The following is a 26,312-nucleotide window of genomic DNA, read 5'->3' as shown; positions in this document are numbered from 1 at the left end:
CTGGAGGAATCAGGGTGTGAAATCAGAGCTGTGATGGTGAGGTGGGGCTGCAGAGGCTGCCACCACTGCCAGGCCCTTCCCCTCCCTCGCTGCTGGAGGAGACCAAGGGCCACACCAGCCGTGCCAGACCCTCACCCCAAAACCTCACTAGAAGCCATGGAAATCTTCCATTGGCTGGACTGGGAGATTGGATGAGGCTACATTTATTTAGACCAAACAACCCTCATCTTGTAGCAGTATCTGCAGTGGGTTTTGGCAGCATTATGGCAGAAATAAACTACTCCCTTGTGCTTTCTCGGAAGTGATGAACAGTGATGGCAACAAACTGAGTAACCTCTTTAATGTGCAACAACCAGTACGTAAAATAACACGCACTTCATGGTCAGAGTCCAGTTTTAAATAGAAATTACACAGTGGATATGTTACATTGACAAGTATATCGTGGGTTCAACATTATTTTCTCAAAAATAAAAATACACCACATCGGAATATCGCATACAAAATGTAGACTTTGCCCTAAAATAAAATTCTATCAAATCACTTAAAAAATTACAAAAGTAAAATGCATACAAACTCCAGTAAAACTGAACAGTCTTACAAGTCGAGGATAGTTTACAAAGATGCTCTCCAACATGTAAAACCCTCTTCCTTTTCCATATGCTCATGCAGTTCAAAACCCCCAACTGTTAGGTGTGTCCCATAATTAAAAACTGTTTTTATGACCTTATCAAGTACTTCTTTCTAAAATGCACAGCGGAAGACATTAAACGTAGTAGGGAAAAAAGAGATTTTAATCTAGCAAATATAGGCAGAGAAAAGAAATACGTCTGGAAAATGCATCATTGTCCCACGAGCAGGAGCTGATGTCAGGCTGCCCCTGGGGACACCCTGCAGCTCTGCTGGGCTGGCTCAGCCCAGGTGACAGCAGAAATGTCAGGGCACACAGAAGAGCTGTGGGCAGGGAGGGGGCAGAGGACACAACTCTAGTTTATCTTGCACGTTCAGGGTGTTCCTGCTGGGGAGGGACACGGAGCATCCCCCTCCCCTGGCATGGGTGGGCACCCCAAGCCCCAAGCAGACCTTCCCCAAGCCCCCTGACTTGTCCCACACAAACCTGCACATCCCCCGTGAAGGAGAACATGGGTTTGGGGCTGCTGTGGCTTTGACAAACACATGGGCTAAGGTTGGAGAAGTGGCCTCAGCCTGAAGGGAAAATCTTCCCATAAAGAAAAAAGGTTTTGCTGATGGTATTGTCTTCATGTAGATATACAAAGTGAGTGCAGTGAGTCTGTCCAGATGCAACAAGAGAATAAATCACACGGAGGGAGCCAGTGGGGAGAGAGACCGTGCAGAGAAAAGCTGTTGTTGCAGAGAGCAAGTCCTACACACCTTCTCTGCTGCACCTTGGAAAACCAGCACCTTACATCGTGTGCCACAACCACAGCTGTCCCTGTCCCGCAAATCCCATCACAAACAGAAAATTAAGGTCAAAAACTCATCCTTGAGGAAGGAAAAAAATAGGCTCTGAAACAACTGGGCTGAAGTAGACACCCCTCCTGTGCAAATAACCCAGGTGCCCAAACATCCCCCCTCCCAGGCATCCTGGCTCAGCCCTTCCCTTCTCCCTCTGTGCTGCAGCCCCTGCCCTCCACCAGGGCTTGGAGCTTCCCACGGTGCTGCTGGGGCTGAGCAGCGAAGAAACAGTGCTGGGGCTGTGAGGGGCATAAATTGATCCAAAAACATTGCAGTCTCAAGTAATTGGCAGGAGCCAGCACATCTGTGCAAATATTTGCTTTTGCTTGTCAAAACTTTGGACAGAGTTACATTTCTTCCTTTATTTATTAGTTTCATCTGTCTTGAAACACAAACTGCAAGAATTGTAAGCAGATTGACATCTTCTTGTGACTTCACTGGGGCTGTGCCCTGCTCTGGGGCAATTCTCTGTCAACTGAAGTGACACTCCTGGAGGAAGCAAGGCAGATATTCCTGTGCCACCCACAGCCCACCTCGCAGCAATCACCGCTGAGGGAAGTGAATAGAGTCTGCCTTGATGGTTATGATCCCCTGACGTGAAGCAGCAAGCCTGGAGGCTGCCTGGCTGCCTCTCTGTTGGAAAGGAGGCAGCAGCAAGGCAGCATTTCCCTCTTCTCCCCCCACAGCTGGAATGCTGGGACCTACAGAAGGTGACAAAGTTCTTGTGTGTTTTAGCAGGGTTGGCATCCACCCTTGCACAACTGTGCATTCACACACAGACCAACCCCCTTGAACACCCCACATCCCTGCTCTTCCCATGTGGTGCTTTAACAACCCTGAGAATGGCAGCAACAATATCAAACACCAAATCAATACCCAGAATTGGTGTAGGTTTCCACACCACTGCAGAAGTTGTCTTGCCAAGTGATTATAAAGTCCGTACATAGCATAAAAGGAACCTCCTCCAAACTAATGAAACATAAAAATGCCTTTGTCAGAGATACTAATTTTCGAGTGACCCAACAGAAGAAATAAACAATTAGAGCCCTGCTGTCACACCATTACAGAGCAGTTATATCCACTGTGCAAACTAGGTAATTCCACTCATATTTCAGTCACTCTTGACAATTAAATCACATTTCCCTTTCTTGTAAGAGCCAATACATGCACATCAATCAATGCAGCTTGTTTATGTTGCAGTGCAAGGCCACACAGTCACTTGCTCAGTTTACTGTAGAACAAGCTCAGCATTAACATCCCTGTCACCACAAAATTTCAAATTTCATATGGACTTGATCAGTCCAATGCAATATTTTGGTACTGAAATGCCCCCTGGAACTGGCACTTCCTGTTACTCAATCCAACCTGTTGTTCTCCCCAGGTTACCACTGACAGAGTCCAGGGTTTTCCAACCCACTCCAAGATTTAAGTCATCCCACTCCCAGCTCCTTTCAGATGGTTGGGAATAACTGTGATGCTGTGAGCCTGAATACCTGACACATACAGTGCCCATCTGCTTGGCCTCTCTAGGGGTGGGAGCTAAAATCATAGGTTTCATGAAAATTACAGTCTGCTTGGAACACATTATCTGTTCACAGCATGTGTAGAATCCTTTGGGTCTGCACTTTCTTCCAGCTGGCATGATTTTCTATTAAGTCCTTATTCTTATGTACATTAAGTACATGGTCAGCCAACCCTTCCCTGTAAAACTGCTCTGGAAGCAAGGAAACTCTTCTCCACACCTCCAGCTCAGGGGAGCAGGCAGCCCCAAGGGAGGGCAAAGGATTCCAGAGGAAGTTAATGGGTAACAGCAGTGACCAGACACATGAACCAGTGCTGAAAGTGGAGCCTGCACAGCTCCACAGCTCGGTAGAAGGAGAGCCAGCAGCACTGGAAGCTGAACCGAGGGTGTCACTGAGCCAAACAAACCTGAGGAGCAGGCTATATTTAAAATGAACCATTAGGAGAGAGGGCTCACTATGGAGCATCCTTCCCAGCATTCCCAATACAAACCACAACACAATTACCTGTGTGTTTAGGGGCTCAGCACTGCTGGGGAAGATTCTTCAGGGCTGTGAGCTTACAGGCCACAAAGAGAAGGAAATTCTGGGGCTTCTCGAGGCGCCTTCCTCTGCTGGCAAGTCACAGGCCACACTGCAGCCAATGCTGTTACTGCTTCAAGATGGAGACTTCAAACTTTCATTATTAAGAAAAACATTTAACTGTTTTGAGTCTATTCTGCACTACTCCTAATTGCATCTGCACTGCTAAGGGCTCTCCCTGCACTTCAAACTCAAGCTTCCAACAATGTGCAGGTAGCCTGGCATCTTGGACTCTTGCTAAATCCAAGCAAGGGTGGACCGTACAATAATGCTTATCCAAAAAATACTTCTGTGGATTGAGTTGTGTTACTGACATGAAATGGACTGCTCCTCCACAGAAGGATGCTGCTGTGGGGCACAGATGGGGATAAAATGTTTTTTTCAGAGATCTCAGCAAGCACATTTAAAATCCTCAACTCCATTCTGAGCCAGACTAATCTAGTAACATCCTAAGTTTGAACACTGTGTGTGTGGAACGCAGCCATGTCCTGTACAACTTCAAGTAATTTGGGAGCAATCCTTTGACTTCCTCTTGTGCAGATTTCCATCGGAGTTTCTGGGAGCTGGGGCTGAGCCCTGACTATGGAGTGGTGCCTGTGAACCCAGCACAGGTTTCCAGCAGGGCCTGGCTGGGCTGTCCACCCCTGGAAAAGGCCCTGCTTTGGTGCAGAGGCACTGATGGCTGTAATTCCCGCCGCCCTGCGGTGCCAGGCAGGCACAGGGCAGGGGCTCTGCATGGCAAGGCTTTGGCAGCGAGGGGCTGCAGGGGTGGTGTCTGTGAGAAGCAGCCGGGATCTTCCCCTTGAGTGACAGAGCCAACACCAGCCAGGCTCCAAATGGAGCACCAGCCAAGGCTGAAGCCATCAGCCATGGTGATAACACCTCTGGGATAACAGATTAAGAAGGAAAAGAAGTTACTGCACAGCAGCCATTGCAGCTGGAGAGAGAAGCTCTGCAGGTACTCAGGTCAGTGCAGAGGGAGGGGCAGGAGCTGCTCCAGAGCAGAGATTCCCCTGCAGCCTGGGATGCAGACCATGGTGAGGCAACTGTGTCCCTGCGGCCCATGGGGAGCAGAGATCCACCTGCAGCCTGTGGAGAACACCATGCCACACAGCTGGATGCCCAGAGGAGGCTGTGGGCCTGTGGGAAAGCTGCTAGAGCAGATTCCTGGCAGGATCTGTGGCACAATGGAGAGAGGAGCCCAGGCTGGAACAGGTTTGCTGGCAGGACTGTTCTCAAAGGTCTGTGCCCACACTGGTGAAATTCATGGAGGATTGTCTCCCACAGGAGCCCATGCTGGAGCAGGGGAAGAATGTGAGGAGTCCTCAAGGCGTGGGATGTGTGATGATGGTCTGACCACAGCCCCCATTCCCTGTCCCTCTGTGCTGCTGAGGGGAGGAGGAAGAGAAAACCACAAGTAAAGTTAAGCCTGGAAAGAAGGGAGGGATGGGGGTCAAGATTAGGTCTTATTTCTCCTTATCCTACTGTGATATGATTGCTAGTAAATTAAACTATTTTCCCCAAGCTGAGTATGTCTTGCCCATGATGGTAACTGGTGAGTGATCTCTCCCTGTTCTTACCTCAGGAGCTTTCCAATGTATTTTCTCTCCCCTGCCCGAGGAAGGCAATGACAGAGCAGCTTTGGTGGGCATGTGGTGTCCACCCACAGTCAACCCATCACACAGAGAAATGGCTACCAAAGCATCAGAGTCACAGCGAGCCATTCACACTGACTCAGAAAAACAATCAACAGGGTTTAAAACAAGAGCTTCACTCTTCTCCCCTGACTACGGAGAGCCTGCATCTGGAAGCACTGACATATTTTGAATTGTTTGATGCCTTCTGGAACAGAGAAGAATAGGTTATAGTCTGAATAGTGTGTAAAATGCTTCTCCATCTTAAAATAGTCAGGATAGTAAAAGGATTAGAAATCTCTGACACTCAGGATAGTGCCTCAGCTGAGCAATTTTAATCTTTATATAGCTACAGTAAATTGCAGAAACAGAGCTCTAAAGAGCCATCCAAGCTTGCAGTTCTGCCATGACAATGCAACTCCAGACTCTTGGCAAGTGATCCTTGGTTTCAGAAGACAATAGGTAGCAGCAGCTACTGGATACTGAAACTAATGCAGGCACTAAAACATAGCAAAAAGAAGCTGGACAGTTAATACCACTCATCTGAAAAGTAAGGGATGATGCCAGTGGATCAGAATGTGCTGCTTGGACTGATTTTGTTTTCCATATGCAGGTTAGCTCCACTACCATAAAGAGCCTGCTTTGAGACAGGAAAGATCATTTAGAGCTGATAGAGGCAATGAGCTAAATCCATTTTCTGTTACTACAGTAAGTACATCAACTGCTCTGAAAACATGAAAGCAGGAACAGTTTGTTTTATTTTACTGCACAGATACACTCCTGAGTTAAGTCTTAGAGTTGTATTCTCTCTGCAAAAGGAGAGCAGGCAGAAGGAACAGATCTGCCCCTCAAAGTTACTTCTGGGTTTATTTGAGCGAGCTTACCATGGTTGGTGTCCCCCCAGGGGCAAAGAAGAGCCCCACAAAGCAGCAGAGGGTGCTTGATTCAACTTCTAGAGATGCAGAGCCTCCTCCAACACGTGCACCCACCCCATGCCACAGAACTGCCACGACAGGAGATCATTCAGGCCCTGAAAGGAATCCCTGTCACAGACCACACACGACATGCTCCCACTGACGGCAGTGACTGGCTTGGTTACAAACAAGGGCATCACCTTCCCCAGACAGGATCACCTGCAGTAAACCTAGGGAAACACACACCCTTGCACAACTTATATATATATTTGTATCTCTTATATATATAAGTTTTATTTGTGAATACATTGATATAAATATGCACACCCCCATACACACAAACACACCCCCATAACACAAAGCACAGAACACACACACAGAAATATTTTAAATTATGCTGAACTGAAATCTAAGAATATAATTAAGAAATCATTAGCAGGTTTAAAAATTGAGTTAAAAAACTATTCCAAGTGTCTTTAATACTTTATGTTCAAGTAAGGGCCAGAACGACCATAAATTAGTACTGATAAAAAGAGCTGGCATTAATTTCCCATTTATGCCAGCCAGAACTCATGAGTTACTCCCCATTGTCAAACTCGTTGTCATGTTGCCATCAATGCACCTCCTCAACTAGAAAGGGTTTTTTTTAGGAAACAGTGATTTCCCAAGACTTGCGTTACAAGCAATATTGTTTAGGCACCCTCAGTCATAAACTAATCTTAAAAACCAAACATACCTTAGAGTATCAGGAGAGAACTAGCAGGACTCAGACATCCACACCCACAGTATTCAGTGGCATGAACAGTAAAAAAAGCAGTACTGGAGATGAAGGATGCAAAGGTGACACAGTGGTGGCCTTTAGAACAGCAACATTTACCTAGAGTGACACTCCAGTACACCACAGACGGTCCATATTCAGGAGAACCATATGGAACCATGGCGGCATTTCAGAGATGACTGTGGGTGCAGGTTGGGATTCAGAGGCACCTAAAGCTATTGTTTACTTGTGCTCCAGGGTGGTAACAAACACCTCTAATAACACTGCAAGGATTATTTGGGATATTTAGTATGGCTAAAAAACCTGGTACCAGTGTCTTATATCAGAACCCACTTTATTAGAATGTAAATGTAGTGTACAAGCACCAAATCATTTTAGCTCAACAGTTTAATGGACATTTTCCATAAAAATGACTAGTGATTTTAAAGAGATCTTAAAGAAAAGATTTTTGTTTTCTTTTCTTTTCTTTTTTTTTTCTTTTGTTAAGATTATTCCCTATTTTTATTCTGATAGAAGACTCTGAAGATTACTGGTACCCTGGTGTGTATAACCGTGAGTCAACACACAGGCACACACACACGCACACACACACACACGCCCCATACACCTCACTGCTACATCAACAGCCTCCTCAACAGAGAGCCCCAGCCCTGGCACAGGGACCTGGACAGCAGAGAGATTCTCTTTGTGCATTTCAGTGTCACCATCACCACTCCAGTTCCACATTTACGGCAAATCAAGATGGTCTTGAACGTAAAAACAACCCGTCCCTCACCCTCTCTACATTAAGCCACAATTAAGTCTTGAAATTTCTTTCTTTTTCTGCTGTTCAGCTGTGCAAATCCAGGCAGATGTGCAGACTGCAAAGCCGACTCCCAGTCTCTTCCACTCCCTCACCAGCTTGGTGTGATCACACGGAGACAACGACGTCGAGATAGAGTCTGTCGTAGGACTCGCGGAAGCACAGGATGAGGAGCAGGCTGAGCAGACACGACCCTGGCAGGCACCAGTTGAACCAGGAAAACTCTGTAAAGCACAACAGAGACCCAACCTCAGTTATCAAACGTTTTCTGTGTTTAAAACTACCAAAACCTGGACTGATGGCAGGTTTGAAAGAAATTGCTGTGTTCTGACAAAATGCTGACAGCTCCTGATCGATGGATGGTTAACGTGGTCTGTGAGCATCCTCCATAGACACCTTAAGTTATAGATACTTATAACCAATTCCTCCAGCTAATGTAAATCCTCCTTATTCAACCTGCCAATGAAGAGAATGGGGAAAAAATAAAATCTATCATTGCTAATGGAGAATAAACCACTTCCAAAGACTCTGCTCATTAGTCCCTTGATTTCTATGGATTGGGAACTAAAATTAAAAGCATAGGAAGAAACTGGGTCTGATTTTGAATCAAACCTGCTACACTGTATAAGGAGGGAAAACCAATTCCTCAGAAGAAACTTGTGCACACTATGATCAATTCAATTTAAAAGTCATTCCAAAAACAGGTCCTCAGAAGCCTCTTTTCAGCTGTTCAACATAACATCCTGCTCTTAAAAGCCTGTGTTCTGTACTCAAGAAATCCTATAATCTGATTCTTGACTAATAATTAGCAGTTTGCTGCATGCTTTTTTTCAAACAAGTACAACACAGTTTGGGGTTTTTTTAATGTGTTGATGTACTAAAGAAACATTCATTTCACTGCATAGTCTTTTATTTATTTTTTAATTTCCCATTATTACTATTATTATTATTATTATTATTAATCTTATTTATCTAATTTTACAGAATCTAAACTCTCCCTCCAGGTCTGAGTTAATCAATATCAAGGCTTCATCACTGCTACTTTCTTAAATCTGTAATTTACATTGCTGAAAGAAAAAGCATGATTTATTTTAAACAATGGGAAGAAAAACAGTCAGAAAGCCTGAATAATTAACCTTCCAAAACCTGTGACTTTCAACAACACTCTGTGATCCACTAAAAATGGATTTGCTTAGGCAGTAATATTACTAGCACCATAGTAAAATTTTCCTAGGCTTGGAGAAGACTGTTATGTGATGCCAGAAGTCAACAGGCAAATGTTTTGCTATTATTTTCCTTAAAATATTCCTCTTTAATTGGATTAAACAGACTTTAACTCAAATATCCCAAAAGACAAAATTTAACTTGGGAATCCTTCATGTCTTTTGTGAGCCAGAATCTGACAGCACTGGTGATGCAGGGAACGCATCAATCACGTGAGGCCAAAGGTCAGCTCCCTTTTGTTTTTTCCCTGCAGAAAAGCAAAGGAAAACTCATCCAGAGGCTGCACCTTTGGGGCACAGCACTTGCAGCAAGGCTGAGCTTTAGGAAGGTTTACATCCCCACTCTGCTAGCTGAACCAAAATCTTCAGTGCACTGGAAAGCTTCCAGGGTTTGGGTCCTTCACCGCATTTGCAATATCAGTAGAGGGAGAAAAAGAGAAATTGGAATGAAAACTACTGAAAGATTCTTTGGTCTAAAAGGAAAAACCAAGGGAACAAGATGAATTTGACTGAGTTCTGATTCATCTGTAAGCTTCTTAAACACCATTAGAGGATGTATTTGAATCAAATGAAAGCAAATGATTAAGATCATTATCTACCTTCTAACGGATTTTTTCAATCAGAGGAGCCAATAGCACTCCTGGCACTCATCCCCTCCAGTGACCACACACCCTCTCATACTTTCTATTAAAGAATGGATTTTCCTAAGCACAAATTACTTTATTTTCTTTCCTTTTGAAGAAATAGGGAAAATATTTTTAGTGTATGGGTATACCAATTTCAGGTTTATCCTAACCTGCATTTACTGGTATCTCATAGGGAAAGAAATATGAGAGACAAAAAATGGTCCCAAATACCCTATTTATGGGGGAATGAGTCCACTTCATTGTAATTCTTTCATCAGAAGTGAGACACTATATCCCCATCCTCATTTATTATGTAATGCCAAACACTGAAAAAATTCTCAGAATATTCTGTGTCATCTTCCCAGCTCAGGTACAGATGTCAAAAACAATAGTATGTGCGAAAAGAGTTCACACCAATTAATGGCAAAAATATACTTTAAAATGTAAAGACTAGCTCTCACACCACTCAGGGCTAGCCCAGATGGAATTCAGATGTTACAAGGATACGGTTCAGCATCAGTATTAAAAAAATTAAATAATTTTTCTCCATTTGTTTCACAGACCACAGTTTGGAACAAGACTGTCATCTTGTTTGCCCCAGGTTGAAACCTTGATAATTTCTAGCAGAATTCAATCTGAAATTTGTTACTCTCCTCTTAGTTACAAAATACAACATCTTAAGAAGTAATAATACATAAAAGTTCACATTTTCTAATGATTTACAAATATTACACCATAAAACAAATGCTTACAATGACAAAATACAAAGGAAAAAAAAATCTGCATCTCTGAAAATCATTAATAAAGACCACTTCCCTTTGAAAGCAAGCTGGGTTCTTATTTTACAGCCTAGAGTAATAATATGTGTTATAGTCTACGAAACAACAGGTTGTAAGTTATGATTATGAGTTAAGTGGAAGCAAATAATACTTGAGAGACAAGAAAGTCTGAAGAAAATGACAAAAACACCACGTGGATTCCTGTTGAGCTGGACTAGGCCACGGGATTACCCAAAGGAATGCCTGTTGTGTCTCTGAGCAGTGGCACCTCTGACCCACTGAACTGAGCTGGCTTTAACTGGGGCATTTCTGCTCTGCCCCTCCTGGGCAATACAGTTCTACCCAAGAGCATGAGACTGGGGGAGCTTTACTGTGGTTCTGAACACCCAGAGGTACAAACATTATTAATGGTCATGTTACCCAGGCCTTGATGAAATATGATGATAGTGTGTACCTTGGTGGTTTCTGGCTACAGCAAATTCAAGTAGAATTATCTTGCATCTAAGTAATTTCATTTTTATAAGCACGCATATAGAAAAGAATAATTAAAATTCTCCTTCCTTGCTGCCCTTGCTTGGATTCAAAGACTTGGTTATTAACAGAAATTGTATGTGCAAATCCTTCCTTTTACTGACAAAGGTATGTCCTTAAGGAGAATTAAATTTTTCAAGTGGCTTACATTTCTTACCTGTATGGTAAAATGTGAGGAAAAACAAAAGGACTCCCATGAACACATTACTCAAAAAGGTGACAACTCCACAGCTTATTCCTTCTGGAACAGGGTAGACTGTCTCCACAAAGAGCTCAAAGAATATTGGTATGCTGCTGTTGAGGAATATACCCAGCAAAATGCAGGATGTGTACAGTGTAGCTAGGACAGAAACAAATATAGTTATTAATTTCATGTTGGTGGGTTTTTTCCCATATTCAGAGCTGCCAAGAATACTAATATCTGAATAACCAAAAAATGCATAATCTTATTTTTATCCTCTGTGTATCAAAAAGAACATCGCATCCCACTAGCTTTAGGAAGAATGAATGCATTGATTTGTGAAAAACCCCAGAAATACTGAGTGATTTATTTATCTATTTATTTAAACAGAATCCATAAAGATACATTCAGTGATTTGGACTTCACTTGTAAATAAAACAAACAACAAAATTACGAATGCAAAGCATCACCTACAGTTTGACTTACCTCTGAAACAAACAGAAAATATTGTCCTACGCACAATTAGGACAGGGAGCAATTAATGCACCAAATTGGAAATGGACAAGGATTAACCTTTTGACTTAGCTCTAAAGGTCAAAACTAATTTTGCTTCCATTTTACAAATAAATAGTAATGATCTTCCAGCTATCAAAACATTAGTATTCAGCACAGCCTGAGCTGCAACATGTTGAATCCCTTCTGGCTTCAAAAGGAAATGAAGGGCACCCAGCTCCTGACAGAACAGGACAGATTTGATAATGCAGATTATTTGCTGCTGTACAACAAATTGTTTTTCTTGGACAAACCAACAGAAGAATGTGACATTTCTTCAGGAGCCTCAGCTCTTTTGTTCTACAGTTTCTGCCAAATACTTCACATTACTTAATACAGAAGTATTATACACTTATATTATGATTTAATAAACGTATTATAGCTATTTCTGGACAACCTCAATAACCTGAGTTTACTGACCAAGTAAAAAGAAGAAGGTAATTAAACCGAAGCCTTTAAATAACCAGAAAACTCTGGAATAATTTCTGAGGTTCCCACCAAAATACTAAGAAAAACCAAAGAAAAAAATTTCAGATACAAAAGTGTTATGAAGTCACAGGTGAATTATTTATAGTGTCTTTTTGCTGCAGTGGAAAGATTATACGATACAAATTCTTAGAAGATTTTTTCATATAAATATATATATGTGTACACATTTCAATTTAATTTCCACTCTTTCATTTTAGACGGCAGAGAATGGAAACAGCTCTGCTTCATCTATTGTTAAACCCTGCTCAAGCTTTCAGCTGAGAAACTTAAGAAGCAGGAAATGTTCAGCTTAAAAAAATAAAAATCAGCTTTTTAAAATACAAAAAATCATGGAAAAGAAATAAAGGCAACAGAGGAATTGTCTGGACGGGAAAAAGGAGGGAGAGCTGGCCCTGCTTTTTTGAATATACCACAGTAGTCTGAGCTGTTAAGAAAAACAAACAATCACAAAAACAAACAAAATCAACCCCCTCAAAAAAACCATGGTAGCTTTTCCTACTCTTGAATTCTCCTGTCATAAACTGCAGAATAAATCAAAGAAATTGATGCAAGATATGTCCAGGAGTTGTCAGAGAGGAAAGAAAAAAAACCCATACAGTATTAGGATGGTCTTCCTAATGCGCTCCTCTGGCTAACACTGAAGACCTGATTCCCTAGTTAAAAGATCCATAGATTTTTGCTTCAAGTCTTCACCAGTATTTAAAGTTTCATGAGCCACTCTTTGAACTCCCATTTACTTCAAACCCTGCTGTATATTGCTCTAACTCTCTCTAACTGCTCTCGGGTGCAGCCAGAATATCCAATCACACTCAGTGGTCTGAAATTTTTGTATTGGCCTGAGACACCAACACATAAATGAAATAGAAGAATCTCTGAAGAGAAATGAACATTTGCCCTTTACTACACTCAGCTGAAGATGTCTACAGATAGATGTATAACTTCTAGAGAACGTTCTCAGAACCGCCTCCAAAGAAAAGAAGGTGGCACCCAGCTGTAATTCTGTATCAGAACTCAAACAGTGGCAAGAGTTGAGAAGCTGCTGAAAGACACAACAGCACCACCGAAAGTGGAGCAGTGAACAGAATGGGAGAAGCAGCACCTCTGCAAGAGGGCTGAAACATCTTCCATGAGGAGCAACAGCCAGGAAAGGGAAATCATGCCTCTGAACAGAGACAATGTCTAGACATAAAATTTCCAGAGACTTAGTCACTGAGATGAAGGCAGAAATTAGCAGCCATTTAAAAACTTCAGATTTTGTTTAATACAGTAGGTGCCAAGGTTTCCATAAAATGAGCAGAAGCCTTCAAACTAGATTTGCTAGTTTAAAATATGCCAGTTGAATTACATCATTGCTCACCACTCACTAAAAGGTATTAAAATGACCAGATCACAAATGAACAAGGGCAGCAGTAACTCTACCTTAGAAACAATACCCTCACATTTCCTTGTCACGATTCTGACACAAACACACCCACTGGCACCTCACACTTCCACACTGAGAGGAGCAAAGCAGCTTTAGCATCACCCTTTGGCTGCCCCAAAGAATTGCCTGTCCTATGTGAGCACACCAAGACCTGCCAGCTGAATACCAGTGACAGCACCTCAGCTGAGATCACAGGCAGTACTGATAAAACAAGGTCTGTGCAGAGGTACAGGTACACACATCTTTGGAATTATTAAACAGAAATGGCACAGCAAAAGGACAGAGAGAATACAGCATCCAGTAGATGGCAATTTAAGTTCTAAGTTATAATGGAAGTTATAGCTTTTAACTGGGAAACCACAAAAAGCAGCTCTGAAATGAGGGAGATGTGCACATCTGAAAGCCATCTTTAAATGGTACATATTGTAGTGATGGGAAATTGCTTTTTACTTCATGCATCTGTAAATCACCCAGGGTTATCCTAAGTGCTAAACAAATAAGCTTATTCCAGTGACTTGGCAACTGAGTCACAAATCCAACCAGCCAACTAGACAGGAACTCAAAGATAAGATATGCAGCTTTAGAAAAGTAAGTCACAGAAACAAGTAAAATCAGAGTTCAGAAGTGGTTTTTGTTTTTCATTTCACACACTAAATAGCCTATCTCATATTCCAGCTTGTGGGTGACAGGATAGCAGGCAGATACCACCTATTAACAGGGACCATTTGCTTTCCATCACAGAGACCTTGTGCTGAACTAACACAAACAATTACCATGATTTTATACTGCAGAAGAACAGCTGCTGAAGTTACAGCAAATGTTCTTTCAATTAAGACAATCTTAATGACAGTCATTGGAAATGAATATAAGGATCTGAAAGCACTGACAAAAAGAAAAAAAAAAGAGAGATGATTCACCAAGAAGCTAACATTATGTCCTAAAGAATAACAACTAACTTGGATAGGCAAACACTGGAGAAGTGTGTCATGCTACTAGTATTAAAAAAATCACTTTTTCTTAGGAAAAGGAATTAATTAATTGCCTATGAAGTTATGTGCAAAGTTGTGTATCCAAGACAATGGCAGCTATGAACATCAGCAATGGAACTGGGCTAGGTTTCTTAAAATATGATATTAATTGAAAGAGTTTAAAAGATGTTTGTGTGCATTAAGCAGCTATTTCTCAGGTTGACCACTGCAAAAAGATCAGCAAAGGCAAAAAACACCCATCCAAAGCACAGCTGTTTCAGAGAACTGGCCAGGAGCTGCTGCAGCAGGAGGCTCAAGCCATGGCTCATCATGTCATGTTCATGCTTGAGGTATGAGGTAACCCTTGCTATTCCCTCAGCACTCATTCTGCTGGCCAGGAAGGAAGCAAGGAATAAAATGTGCCTTGATAATAGCACTAGAGATGTTACCAGTTACATGACTTGGGACTGATGGCAATACAGTGGCTTAGCAGAAAGAGGAGAAGTGGCAAGAAGGAAGGTTCCTGACTGGCTTATCTCCTGCAGGCCTTCAGCTACTGGATGACAAATACATGCCATATCCCAGAAAAATCCTTTCTCTTCTCCTGGCCACAAGCTGGGACAAAAGCTTTCTACCAAAAAAAAAAAAAAAAAAAAAAAAAAAAAAAAAAGAAAAAAAAAGGAAGGCGGGGGAGCAGAAGTTAGGAAGTTAAGAATTCAAATGGTGAAGTGATTTAAATGACAACCTTCACTTGGTGTCCTCAGATGAGTTTGCTATGCAGCAGAAGGAGACTCAACTATCTCTGACATATAAATATTTCCCAGAATTTTCCAGGACACTCTGCAACATGTTTAGCAATTTACTCTTAAATTATACAATCACTAAATGTGTAACTACAGTGCCCAATCCAAACCCAAATGAAATTGATGGAAGGACCCCAACTGACGGGAGTAGTTCTTATCACATGTATCTTGGCTGATTTTTAACAAAGAAAATGAAATATTACTATTTCTTTTAAAAAATTAATATTTCTCAGATAGATTTACACAGGAAATGCTGTATCAAGTGCAAGCAAGTGGTACAGTATCTCCTTCCAAACTCCTCCGCCAGAATCTCCTGAACTCTGTGCATTTTGTAACAGTTCTCTTCTGAGACACACTCAGCCAAAACTCACACAAATTTTACACAGATAAACAGGAGAGTAAATACAATGGAATATATTCTCCTGGGAGCAGCAACAATTTAAAGCAAAACCTATGGAGATTTAGGGCACTTTGTTATTGCCCATTATAACTCTATTCCAAACATCAAAGTGAAAGGATAATGCCTCATGTGGATGCAGGCTTTGTTGACTTTAGTGCTTCAGTATCCCCATGACCAATTTGAACAATTCAAGTTAGTTCCTGCCAAAATCTAAAGTCCATTAAAGTAGAATGAAACCTCCCTATAATCTAACTCTTGCTACTGGCCACGGTAAGAAAATTCATGGAAGAAGTAACCCTGAATTTTTCCATGAGAAATGTGACTCCTTTAAGGTAAGACAGTAAATTTTACTGTAATTCACTTACGGGAATGAAACAACACAGTAGAAGAAAATGTCTCTGTAGTGCACATTTATAATATCAATGTTTCATTGCCTGGATTTCCATTCCAGCACGCACTGATCAAATTGCTATCTCATGACACAGTTTTGAAAGTAACCAAAGATCTGATCAAATTTGATTTGTTCTACATTCTTCTCACGAGAAAAGCAAGTGGAACTTTTTTTGAAAGCAGAGCATTCAGTTTGGAGAACTAAGAATTACTGACAAAGCCTCAAGAAATTAATGAGGAGAGGGCTAGAAATTACATAATATTTGAGGCTTGCTATCAATGGATATTTAAAGTGCCCAGATTCATAGATACTCATCCCTGAAATGTTCTTCCCAAATTTCAGGCACTGTATATTGTGAACACTGTTTTTTAAAAGAAAATAACCCCCTAAATTAGTTCGTCTTTAGGCACTCTTCTATCTGTGAAGTTAAAGAAGCTGTCAGCAAAACAAAGGTCATTATTCCCACCTTATGAGGGAAAAGCACAGCAGGAATCAGGGTAATGATTTGCCCACAGCCCTAAGCAGGTTAATGTTTTCAGGCCACTATTTTATCCTCTGCCTCACATTTACCAAGCACATCTTGTTTACAGTAAAGAAATCAAACTGAAATAATAAACCAATCAGTATTATATTATTAACACCTCTATTTTTCTGTGCTTTGTAGATGAGGACAGAGAGACAGATGTGTTTATAATGTTCAATTTGTTGAACCTGAAAACAAAAGTGTGGGCTGCTTAACCTAAATATAGTCATCAACTTACTAGGTTGCCACTGTATTCAGTGTCTGCCATGCAGCACACGGAAAGATTTTGTAAAGCAAACTTCTGCTGAATGTGCTCATAAATATTAGAATATTCTTGATATGCTACACTGAAAACATTCAATCAGAGCTGTGAGCAGCTAGTGTTGCATATCAATTTCTGGAAAATGCTAGTATTTGTATCCAGAGATCCTACCAGCAATACAAAGTGGCAAGGTGCTGAAACTGGCAATACAATGCCTTACGCAATTATTTTGGGTCGAAGTATCCCATTGTACATAAATTCACATAATGAAGTTCAGTACAAAGCAAACTAACAATGAACTTGGCAAAGAGAAACAGATCAGCAGCTGCACTGGGAATTCAATGGAGAAAACTATTTTAATGCTCGATGTGTACATAAAATTATCTTTGAAACTGAAATGCAAATAATATACATTAAAATTAAAATTTCTTAAAGTAAAAATTCAGGCTTGTTTAAAATATAAACCAATTCCAGAATCAAGGTTTTTGGAGAGCTGTGATTAGTGGATGAGAGGTGTTTTAGACAGATGATACAGTGGCTGGCACTGTATCATTATTGCCTTGCTTTCTCCTTTACCCACACTGGCTGTTATAGTTCATATATACAACTTCTGAATACACATTGTACAAAGTCTTTTAGAATTACATTAAGAAGTCAGCAAATGACACAAAACTTGTCTTCCACCAGGGGAGGAGGAAAAATGGAGTATATTATGCAAATACAAAGCAATGCAGGCATTACTCAACACAAACAATGTTAAACAGTATAATTTAAAACTACAAATGCAGTCATTGATTTTTAATATCTGCATTAAAGGTCTCCATTCTAAGTAATTATATTTTGTAGGAAATATATTTAAATGATGTTGTGCCTATTTAAAAGGAATTAGGAGAATATTATACAAACAAGGTGAGGAAAATATATTTTGCTGTGACCATTTTTTCCAAATACCTTCCCTCCCCTAGTATTTAAACCAGACATTAATAAAGCTGCTGCAAAGAACACCAATTCAAATAGGGGTTTGGTTTGCTAGTATTTTAAAAAAAACAAACAAACAAACAAAAAAAAAAAAACTGAGAGATTTTTTTTCCTTGTCTGTTAGGGTGAATAATTGGCCAAACTCTCTCATGTTTTTCACGCTTCCATAAAAACACATCCACCTACTGCTTCCTCTGAGCCCAGGTGGGAGACAGGTGGAGTGTTTTCAGAAGAGGGAGATGAGCTTTTGTCCCCCAATATCCACATGCCAAAGGAAAAGACTGGTTTTGGACCTGGGGAAATCCCAATCAAGGTCTGCCTACAGATACAAACTTAATTCATGGATCAAGCAGATGCCCAGTGAGATCCAGCAGCTGATGATGATGTCACCTAGCCAGCCTTCATCTCTGTGGTGAAACCTGCCTTAACACCTGGGCCAGGATAAAGGCCCCCATAAGGCCTCTTGTCTCCTCCCCAAAATGACCATCCTGTCCTATGGAAGAGCTGCCTTTTAACTGTCCCAGCAATCCTTCAGATCATGTGGCTATTTCAGCAGTTCCCAGGTATCACTGAAGATGGCAACACCTGTGGCTTTGTAGGGCAAAGCCTGACTTGTTCAAGAGAACAACACTGGAGACAGGCCAAGAGAGGAGGGGGAAGTCCCTCCCAAAATGGGAGCTACACGGTTGGAAGGGAAAACCTCTTTGGAAGATCAAATGTACACCCCCACAAGTTTCCATGTCAGTTTTGAACCCTGCTTGCTCTGCCTCATCACTTGAATAAGGCTGAAAGTGTGGACTGAGATCCATCACTGGCTCTGGAGCACTGCCAAGCCAAACACTTTTGCTCTTTGCCACAGGGCAGGAAGAAGTGGAGGAGCCCATGAACCTTCTGGCAACATCAAAACCTGCCTTCAATAGCACACCAAGCCCTGCTTTGCAAGCAGGTGTCCAAAGTGGCTCTGGAATACAAAGTATTTTATGGACCTTTTCTGGGAAAAAAGAAAAATAAAAAAAATAAAAGAATGAGGAAAAAAAAAAAACAAACACTGGAAGAAAAAAATAAAGAAATAAACCAAAAAAATTTCAAAAACATGAATGAGGGAAAAGACCCACAATATCTGCTTTTGTTTTGCACATCTTACAGCTCTACGAATAACACACAGAGAACAAGAACTTGGCAGTCCCCTGTCAACACTTGTCCACTGATACGCAGAGTGACTTCCACCTTCACCAGCCACCACCAATCACTTCCAAAAGCTGCCAGCCCACAGCCTGCAATTGACCTCCTGGATTTGTACTCCAATACACTCTAGAGCTCAAACTTTTAATTAAAAGGAGAAGGGAAAAAAAAAAAAGAAGTTCATCCAAATCAATTCAAATGTACCATTTCTCCCAATTACTGTGAATGCAGAGGTCATCATCATGTTGCATCATTACATTGAGGAATAATCTAGCATGAAGTCCTATAAATTAGCTTAAGTAGTTTGTGTGTTTTCATCCATAACAGCGTATTTCATAAAGATATAGCACTGCTTTTCTGTGTACAAGGAACTAAATTGAACAGGCACATTACATCTATTTTATAAGAACTTTAATGAGAAAAGCCTGATACAAACCTTCCCCCACATAATATCTATGACATTTTAACAGAAGAAAGAAGAGATTTTATTTTCTGCCTGCACATTAGACTCTGATACTTTAGATTTCATATTTTATTTTTTTTTTTTTTTGAGGAACGCACCACATTCCTGGCACTTCTATTCAAAACAAGCTTGTGTTTTAAAGAATAGGGTTCAGTATTTACAGGGATATATATAAGAAAAGCACTGACAGGAAACTCTCCTATATAATTACAACTTAATCTAAGGAATCATCCATTTTAAGAGAAATGGGAATTGCATGGAAAGTACAACTCAATCCCTGTGTTTGAATCAAGGGATGACAGTTTAGGACACTATATAATCTTCAAATACCCTACCTGCTTTTATGTCCTGACAGTGGATGACCTTTCCAAAAAAAGCAGCACAATGCACCTACATTCTATAAACAAATAAGAATTCTTATAGAACGCATGCTGCATGCTAAATTCTTTAGAAAAAATACCCAATAAAATAAAATCAGAGAGAGCTCCATCAGTTTTGTTTTGGAACACTGGCGAGTACGTAATGACTTTCCCTTCTTGAAACATCTCTGCTTCATTCTTATGCATAGACTTGAAGGGTCATTTATGTGTTTGGCTTGTTGCATCAATTCAGAGGATAGAGTTACTGTAAAAATTTACATTACTGCAGGCTTGTAGTGATGAAGCAGGCAAGCATGAGAAAAAAAGCTTTATTGCCTTTATTTTAGATTTGATGGAAAAGTGTGGTAGTCATTTAGTATGACAACAGCCATCATGAAATTTGATTTGTTTATTGATTACATTATGTTTTATTTAAGAAGAATTTTTGAAAGCATTGAAATTTCAAGATAAAGCACAAATTTGACCTATCCATCCAGATGGTGTTGCTCCTGAATTGATCATGTATTTCAATTTGCTGTACCCACTTTAGTTTATAGTTGTGACATTTGCAGTGCACCAAGGACACTTACTGAAACTCGAACTTAATTTGAGTAAAACACTACTCTATATACTACTCTCCCCACCAAACTCTTTTATTAAAAATGGGCAAAAAAATATTTCATTTCTCCTAGAATGCACAAATTGCTTGTAACAAAGACAGCACTTTATTTAAAATGGATTTATAAAATTCTTTACTAAATAAATATATTTTTACATCTTGATGGCTTAGGTTTTACTGTAATTTGCTACTCTGTTGAAGGTCTTGGAATCACAGGTAGATCAGTCCCTTGGTGCAGATAACAAGGTGAAGGGCAGATTTTTAAGAACTAAGCAGTGCTAGCTTTTAACTAATGGTACAGCTCTCCTGCAGCCCAACTAGACCCCTGAGCTCTTCCCCCACTCTGCCAACAGCTTTTTTTCCTGTCTTTTTGAGGTGCAGGCTGAGTTAATTTTGGGCTGGAAGAGTTCCCTGAACCTGCATGCAGGTGCAAAAAAAAAAAAAGGACAGTACTGTGCAGGGACAGATTTAGATGGCTGAAAACACCACGGGTCACCTTGGTTTGAAATGCACCATGTGTATCCAGTAACTAATGCAAGTTCCAAACCTCTAAATTCCCCACATGTGTCACTGTTTCTTCCAGGCAACACTACTCTCATTTGTCTGATTTTTCTTGATTTATTTCTCATTTTGATTATTCCAAAGGACTCAAAATAGAAAAGCACTTTGTCTCCAAATGAAATTTAAATGTGTATTTGAGGTTCTTGTCATTGGGGGTTTTAAAGTTTTTTTATCTTTTTATGAAGTTATTCAAAGCCAGTGAAGATATTTCAGGTTCAAAAGACTTTCTAAATATTTTTTTGTCTTAGTCAAACTACTAAAGATACCAAACCAGGTTATATAAGATAGTGAAGACTGCAAATATTTGCCTGCAATATCAATTACAAAAATAGGAATTAAAATCAATGTCAATACCTGTGGTTAGAGGCAGATGAGTGACAGTAGTTAGACAGGTGAGAGTGAACCAGGTTGATGCTAATGTTGCTCCAGATAAAAGCAGCAGCAGTATGAACTTCAGCATGCCCCTGATAAAATCTGCAAATCTAAAATAAGAGCACACATCAGAGCAGTAGAAATGCCAATTTTCATATTATTTAAATGTGATGCTTGACAATTAATTCAGTATATTCTCATTAAACATTCTGGAGACTATAAAAACAATTTAAAAGTCATTTCTCATTTTCAGAAATAGAAAAAAAGGTATTTTTATAGAATGGTGATATTTCTAGCTGTCAAGCTGAAAAGCCATGGATTTTTTAGCTGTCACGAAGTAACAACCAAACCAGAACAATTCTCAAGCAATTCTCAAGGCGTCAAATGAAAACACTGGAGGAAAGTTGTTTCTTTCTCTTCTGCATTTGTTGGACACAATATCTCACCACTACTTCCATCACTGTTTTGTCAGCCTTTGCCAGTCTCCCTTGGCAGACACAGAGCTCCATTAGCATATGAGGAGGCTGCCGCATTTAATTCAAGACATAGTTAAGTGTCAAGATTCATTCCTGTGGGAAATGGAAAAACTCCAAAAAATTCCAAAGAATCCCTAGCTGAAGATGACAAGGAACAGCTTCTGATCTGTTGGATGCATTGGTGATGAAGCTCATGGTGGCTTAGGCAAGGAAGGAACTCTTTACACAGCGGATCACTCTGCCAGTGGCTGTTTTGGGTTGAAAAGTTCCAGAAAGCACAAGCCTGGTGCTACTCCTCTTCTACACAGACCCTGCTGACAGACTGGGGGAGGACAGCCCCACAAGTCCTTGGGCAGTCTGCCTCTTCCACAGAGGGAATTATGATCCTTATACTACCTGATGGTACAATTGTTTTTCTTTTTTTTTTTTTTTTTTTTTTTTTTTTTTTTTTTTTTTTTTTTTTTTTTTTCTTTTTCTTTCTAGGAGACAGAATGCTTTTGAGCAGTGCTCGTGTGACATAATTATCAGTGCAACTGCTCTTTTCAAAGTGGATGTCAACCTAAGTACTGGGAAAGATATATTAGAAAAGGCAATGTCATCTATTCATGAGCAATTTTCTATAATCTCCTGCTTAGGAGATGTGATTTTGGATGGAGAGGTCAGGTATGTATTTCTAAAGCGTATCTTCTGCCCTCACAGGCTCCTACCTTGATTAGGCTAATGGCAGCATAAGCCACCTAGTTTGGGTCCATGATGAAATGTGTCTGTCAATCAGCTAACTGCCTTCTCTGCCCTGACAAAGATCACTCTATAAGCAGATACCTTCTAACTTACTTGATAAATGAGGAAATGCTACTAACATTTTGAAAACTTCCAAACACACCATAAGAGATGTAAAAGTAATGCAGTTAAACACACTCTGCTCCCCTAAACCAACTTTCCTTGTTATTTTGATTCTCCCCATGCCTGAATTCCACATTGAATTTAGCAGTGAGTAATTCAATAAGCAGTAGTGGGAGATCAATGCTGCATATAATCTGAGAAGTTTATGACTGCAGTGTTCAAGTGGCTTATGCATTCATCTCCAATAGCCAGAGGTCAGCTGCTACTGGTGGGGTTTTTTTCTGACCATCCAATCGAGGAGTCAGGATTGCCTCACTGGTTTGCCAGTTTCCTTAATTATTCTTTGGGATCACTAGGGTCAAAATCAGCAATTTTAAACGCTTTGCACAAGCATCTCAAAGTATAAACTTCCAGCTTATTCCACAGAGACTCCCACTTTGCCTGCTGGCAGACAACATCTCTGTCCTTACAGGCAAGGGCAGTGACATAGATCCTGTCTACTGAAACAATGTGAGAAATATCAGCCTCGTGGGAGCGACACTGACAGACAACAGGTCTGGGGGTGATCTCTAGGGGACCCTCAGTATCTATCCCACCATCAGAGATATGTGGGGATGAGGGGTTGATATGCATCTAAGCCATTCATGACAGCTAAGTGGAGAAAATACCTACCTTTACCAAGCAGCTACAACTCTTCCTGACACAAGGATCCCAGTTTGGGTAGCAGTGTGCTCCAAAGAGCTCTCAGATATCACAGAGCTCCAAAAGGGCCAAATGTATCCCAAAGTAATGTTTATTCAGCTATTGGATTCAGCCAGCAAGAGAAATAATAGGAAAAAAAATACATAATAACCTAGCCTGAACTTGGTAATTGAAGGACTTCTGTTTCTTGTCTGGTTACAGAAGAATAAAGACTGTAAATCTAGTCTACTCTTCATAATACTTGCTTCAATCAAAAAATATGAGAAATTACTTTTTTCCTCAGACCCTGTACCTGATTTCAAACCTTTGCTCTCTATAAATCCTTCTTCATCATCTAGCACGTAAAGGATTGTCTGCAGCTGCTAAAAAAGTAGGCACAACAGGAGAGAAGGTGTATACTTTGCCAGACATAGGCCTCTAAGCCTACTGCTGGCAACAATCTCCAACCTCCCAGAAGATCCAGCCCTAGCCTGTATCCTACAGTTAAAATCACAAACCTGCACTGCTGACAACACTGTCTGTTGCTAAGGAAATTATCACCATGCTGTAAAGTTTCAGCATTTTGACTACACTGCAGGCTAGAAGCAGGAACTGAAACTGAGCTGCAGAGGACAAAACCTCAGAAATATCTATGATCCTTGGCAAATGTGAGGGGAAAAAATAAAAAAAAACCTGAGAAAATGGAATAGAGTTATGTTCCCATGCAATTATATGAATGATGCTCTTTGACACTGCTTTTCTTCAAACTAGTAGCATTTGAAAGCTGCCAGCAAGGGGTACAGCACCTACCAGCTGCCCAAAATAGGCCAGGCTTTTCAATTACAAAAATGCATCAAACACATTAGCTAAGCATATAAGTTTATGGCTATCAGGACAGCAGTGGGTGGAGACTAGAAGGATTTACGTATAATGCTGAGGAAAACTTGCACCACTTTGAAAATGAGATAGATAAACAAATTTCCAAACTGGGCATTACTTTAAATACAGATGATTTAACACCTACTGTGATGTACAGGACCTAATGCTCTAGGGCAAGGCTCAGGTTGTTGAAAATTCTAAATTATTGAATCTGCATTGACAAAAATGGAAGGAGCAAATTCCCAAGATGCACCAATTTTGCTTTGACAAATTAGCAGAAGAAAAAAAAGGAAAAAAGCACACCCCAAAACTAACAGCTTCTTGAGAGGTGGTTAAGGGAGAGAGCTGCTTGCTTGGCAAATCACAGTTCTGACACTGAAATATATCAACTTGTCAGCTTTGACAAGAATCATTACTTAATTTTCCTAATTACAACTTTCAACAGATTACAGTCAAACTCATCATTGATTCAGCCCTACACAGATAAATGCTGAATAGGCCTAGGAGGGAGAGTCATCCATCAGAAGTGACAGATCACCTCCTCCCTCCCTTTCTGTATGCAAACCCTCCCATATGAACTGTGCATTGCCCAAGTTAGAAAGACATATTTGGAGACAGACTGTTGGTATTTCTTAAATTTACTAAATACTACAAAATACAGGTATTCGACAAGGTTTGAAATCAATATTGAAGCAGTTAAAGGGACTGCCAGCATTTCGTGAAACTTAACCCAGGCAATATATTAAATAAATGAATCTACCATAAAGACTGAGATTTGCACATTGGCATAGAGTCTGCAGATTGTCTTCTAATAAAGTGAGCTTCTAAGCTCTACTATTGAAATGTTGCAAATATACTAGAGATTAAATCATGATCAAAAGCATTAAACTGGCACTCTACCTGCTTCAACATGCAACCTATGGCATCTGTGTCATTTACAGCAGCTGCTCTTAAACATCTACTCCCTTACAGAGAAAACATTGTAGTATCTGAGCTTGGCTAATCAAAAGCAACTCTTTTTAGAGGAAATCAGGGCATGAACTTTGTTTGCCTAGATGAAGTCCTTTGGCCTGCATCTGGAGTGGATGGGAGAGAAGCGCTTGTTTCTTTTCCCTAGGTCAGGAGTCTTTTCCTCTCTCTGTTGCAGTTGCTAAGCAGCCTGCAAAATGTCAGGATGTGAAACCTCACACTTCTTTATGCATCATGTACTCTGATGAAGCACAGCAAGTGAAAAAGATAGAGTTTAAAAAAAAAAGAAAGAGTCCTAAAAAGATCATTCTCTCCATCCTCAAGACCACAGTGATGCAGTAATTGCAGATATCTGCATGTGTGCTAAACTCACTGCAGAACTGGAGTCTAAAGAGTGGACACAGAGAGGCCAGGACAACACTCAGATATCCCAAAGCAAGGGGAACAAGTGATTGGTTTTAATCACATAATAAACTCACTGCTCTGGTACCTCCTAAAAGACTTTTCCTCCCTCTCACCATCCCTTCTCCTAAGGAAAACCTCAATGAAGAAGAAGTGGCCTTTTGGAAGGGCAATCCATTTCTTGCTGCTCCAATCCCTGTGTCACCAGCATTCATGATGGACAGAGACAGTTGTGTCTGGATTTATAAAATGCATATATACACCCATACTACACCCCATAGGATACTGCAGAAAATAGTCAGGCTATGCAGGAATCCAGCAACAACCTGCCCAAAATGTGCCCAGACTAATTTCTCCGTGGAGGAACATAACATTATTGTGTGTAGGCTGCCTGTGCTACATTCCCTACATCCCTTTGGGAATCAATATGCCCAAAAGTGTTAATGGAAGTAGACAGACAGTAATTTCTTCAATGCTTTCCAAATGTGCTACAATGAGGTTGTCCTTCATACCAGGCAGCTGAAATCACCAGAGCTGTCTTTTAAAGCAGCATGCAGGAAGGCATTGTCAGGAACAAGAATCTGACTTCCAAACTCAGGTAGATGCATGTGGAGTTCTCAATCCCCAGCAACCACCAGCATGGTATAAATTATTGCTTTCCTAGAAACACATTA

The 26,312-nt window shown here is 40.6% G+C and overlaps 1 protein-coding gene across 1 annotated transcript in view; it reads right to left on the bottom strand.

Annotated features, from left to right (window-relative positions):
* Positions 1-323: 323 nt before the first annotated feature.
* Positions 324-26,312, bottom strand: part of SLC49A4 (solute carrier family 49 member 4) — a 70,113-nt gene continuing 44,124 nt past the window's right edge. The window contains exons 7-9 of the mRNA XM_066323081.1: positions 21,371-21,498; positions 11,020-11,202; positions 324-7,927 (exon numbers count right to left, since the gene is read on the bottom strand). Coding sequence (XP_066179178.1) covers positions 7,812-7,927; positions 11,020-11,202; positions 21,371-21,498 — 427 coding nt within the window. The 3' untranslated portion in view covers positions 324-7,811. The remainder of the gene's footprint in view (positions 7,928-11,019; positions 11,203-21,370; positions 21,499-26,312) is intronic.

This window comes from Sylvia atricapilla, chromosome 7 (genome assembly GCF_009819655.1).
Source record: "Sylvia atricapilla isolate bSylAtr1 chromosome 7, bSylAtr1.pri, whole genome shotgun sequence".
In the NCBI taxonomy this organism is placed as follows: Eukaryota; Metazoa; Chordata; class Aves; order Passeriformes; family Sylviidae; genus Sylvia; species Sylvia atricapilla.
Note: the sequence above shows the minus strand (reverse complement) of the source record. Positions and strands in the feature narration are given on the sequence as shown.